This window comes from Sinocyclocheilus grahami, unplaced genomic scaffold (genome assembly GCF_001515645.1).
Source record: "Sinocyclocheilus grahami isolate Dianchi unplaced genomic scaffold, SAMN03320097.WGS_v1.1 scaffold1104.1, whole genome shotgun sequence".
In the NCBI taxonomy this organism is placed as follows: Eukaryota; Metazoa; Chordata; class Actinopteri; order Cypriniformes; family Cyprinidae; genus Sinocyclocheilus; species Sinocyclocheilus grahami.
This window is the reverse complement of record NW_015506283.1, coordinates 239185-241569: the sequence shown is the minus strand read 5'-3', so window position 1 is coordinate 241569 and position 2385 is coordinate 239185. Positions and strand designations below refer to the sequence as shown.

At 36.7% G+C, this 2385-nt stretch overlaps 1 protein-coding gene across 1 annotated transcript in view; it reads left to right on the top strand.

Moving 5' to 3' along the window:
* Window positions 1–2385, top strand: part of LOC107566843 (kinesin-like protein KIF21A) — a 58921-nt gene that overhangs the window by 38023 nt on the left and 18513 nt on the right. Inside the window, exon 15 of the mRNA XM_016252401.1 lies at window positions 2142–2330. Within this exon, the coding sequence (XP_016107887.1) occupies window positions 2142–2330 (189 nt within the window). The remainder of the gene's footprint in view (window positions 1–2141; window positions 2331–2385) is intronic.

The window sequence follows — 2385 nt, the reverse complement described above, 5'->3', positions numbered from 1 at the left end:
CTCCCTACTGTTAAGTAACTTGTGCATTGTTTTACTTACTTGTTTTTGACATATCCGACCGAACTACAAATTTTCCAGTGATGTCTGTGAGAAAGATATATTCACTCGACAAACTCGCTCATCGGCGCCGCCGCGCACTCAATCCACTCAGCGCGGTTTGTTTATCAGCTTGCGCACATCAGATATTCAGGCGTTAATACTGAATGTTTAACATTATATTCACTGCATACATATACTTCATAGTAGACATTAACTCCTTTCTGCTGTCTGTTGTTGGTGTTTCTTTATGTCTATCTGAGGTAGTTTGGGCTCAAAACATAAAAGCTGCAAAGAGTTTAATTGGCAAAAATCCCGAATGTCTAATGAATGTCAAACGTCAAACTAACTTTACCGCCGTCAAAGACCACACAACAGAATTGCGGGCGCGCTCTCTCTCTCTCTCTCTCTCTCTCTCTCTCTCTCTCGCTCTCTCGCTCTCCCTACTGTTAAGTAACTTGTGCATTGTTTTACTTACTTGTTTTTGACATATCCGACCGAACTACAAATTTTCCAGTGATGTCTGTGAGAAAGATATATTCACTCGACAAACTCGCTCATCGGCGCCGCCGCGCACTCAATCCACTCAGCGCGGTTTGTTTATCAGCTTGCGCACATCAGATATTCAGGCGTTAATACTGAATGTTTAACATTATATTCACTGCATACATATACTTCATAGTAGACATTAACTCCTTTCTGCTGTCTGTTGTTGGTGTTTCTTTGTCTGAATATGGCGCTTATCACATGCTGTGTGGTATCGGCGTTTGGTATCGGGGCATTTTAACGAGTACAAGTACAGGAGACCAGTATCGGCCCGATACGTGCATCCCTAATTAAAATGTTAATTTTAAACCTTTTTTTTTTTTATTTAACCCTCTGAGCCTCTTCGTTTAGGGGTCACACTTGGCTCCTTCGCGGTCAAAAGTGACCGAAGCCTTGAAATTATTTTTTTTTTTTTCAGGAAAATCAATGTAATACATTTTTGTTTAATTATATTTTTTGATTGTTATTTAAAATTCTGAGGGGATTTTATGATACTATGCAATATTTATAAAATTTTTATGCGCTATTTTTTCCATTAGAATTAATATATTTTCATTTATTTCGTTGTTTATTTATTATTTTTCAATTAATGCAATATTTCATGTTAAAAAAGTGAAAAACCGTGAAAATGAGAATTGTGCCATCTGGTGGCATAAAAAATTAAAACTTGTGTAATATCATGTAAACTCCTGTATAGTTCCCTATATACAGAGGCCTTTGGATTCCCATTGTTTTTTAGACATCATTTCTTCATTTTATTAGGTTTTACTTTTAGATATATATTTAGACATTCTAAAATACTACTTTTTCTCAAGGTTTAGTTATTTTTGCTTAGATAAATATCAGGTTTTGCATTATGATTTAAATCAATCATTGAATATTCTCAAAATTTGCTTTGTTGCAGTCTTACCAGTTCATTTCTGTGTTTGTGTGTGTGTGTGTGTGTGTGTGTGTGTGTGTGTGTGTGTGTGTGTGTGTGTGTGTGTGTGTGTGAGAGAGAGAGAGAGAGAGAGAGAATCTTTTTTTTATTTATTCATTTTATTTCACATATTCTAAAAAATTTGCTCTGTTGCAGTCTTACCAGTTCATTTCTGTGTGTGTGTGTGTGTGTGCGCATGCGGGTGTCTATTTTGTATTCTTGATATTTTAGAGAGTCACCCTTTGATTGCTGTGCACTGTTTTTCTGCACAGTGGCTGATTTGTAGTTTGTACCACCAAAAGATTCTCTGATTTTTCGTATTTCCCATTCATTTCCTATGTCGGTCATTTTTGTGTGACTTTTTTTTTTGTTTGACCCTTTAACATATCCGAATCATGTCCATGATTTTTTGTGTGTGTTCACATAGCTAATGTGACAAAAGTCACCAAGTGTCATCTCATTCCGATGAAGCCACGATGTTTTTAAATTTCGAAATATAAATTTTTTCCGGTCAAGAATGACCGAAGAGGCCCAGAGGGTTCATTTTAATTTAATTTTAATTAATTTAATTATTTAACTTGATAAGTCTTGCTTTTGTTGAGGTTAAAAACCTTAATGCTATGCATTTGTGTGTTAACAGAGGACTTCCAGGCGGATCTGGCCAACATCACGTGTGAGATCGCCATCAAACAGCGGCTGATCGATGAACTGGAGAACAGTCAGAGGCGTCTGCACACGCTCAAACAACAGTATGAGCAGAAACTCATGATGCTGCAGAGCAAAATCAGAGACACACAGCTGGAGAGAGACCGTGTACTGCAAAACATGGGTACAACACACACACACAGTATATGGCTATATACAGTATAACAAACTATGCAAAA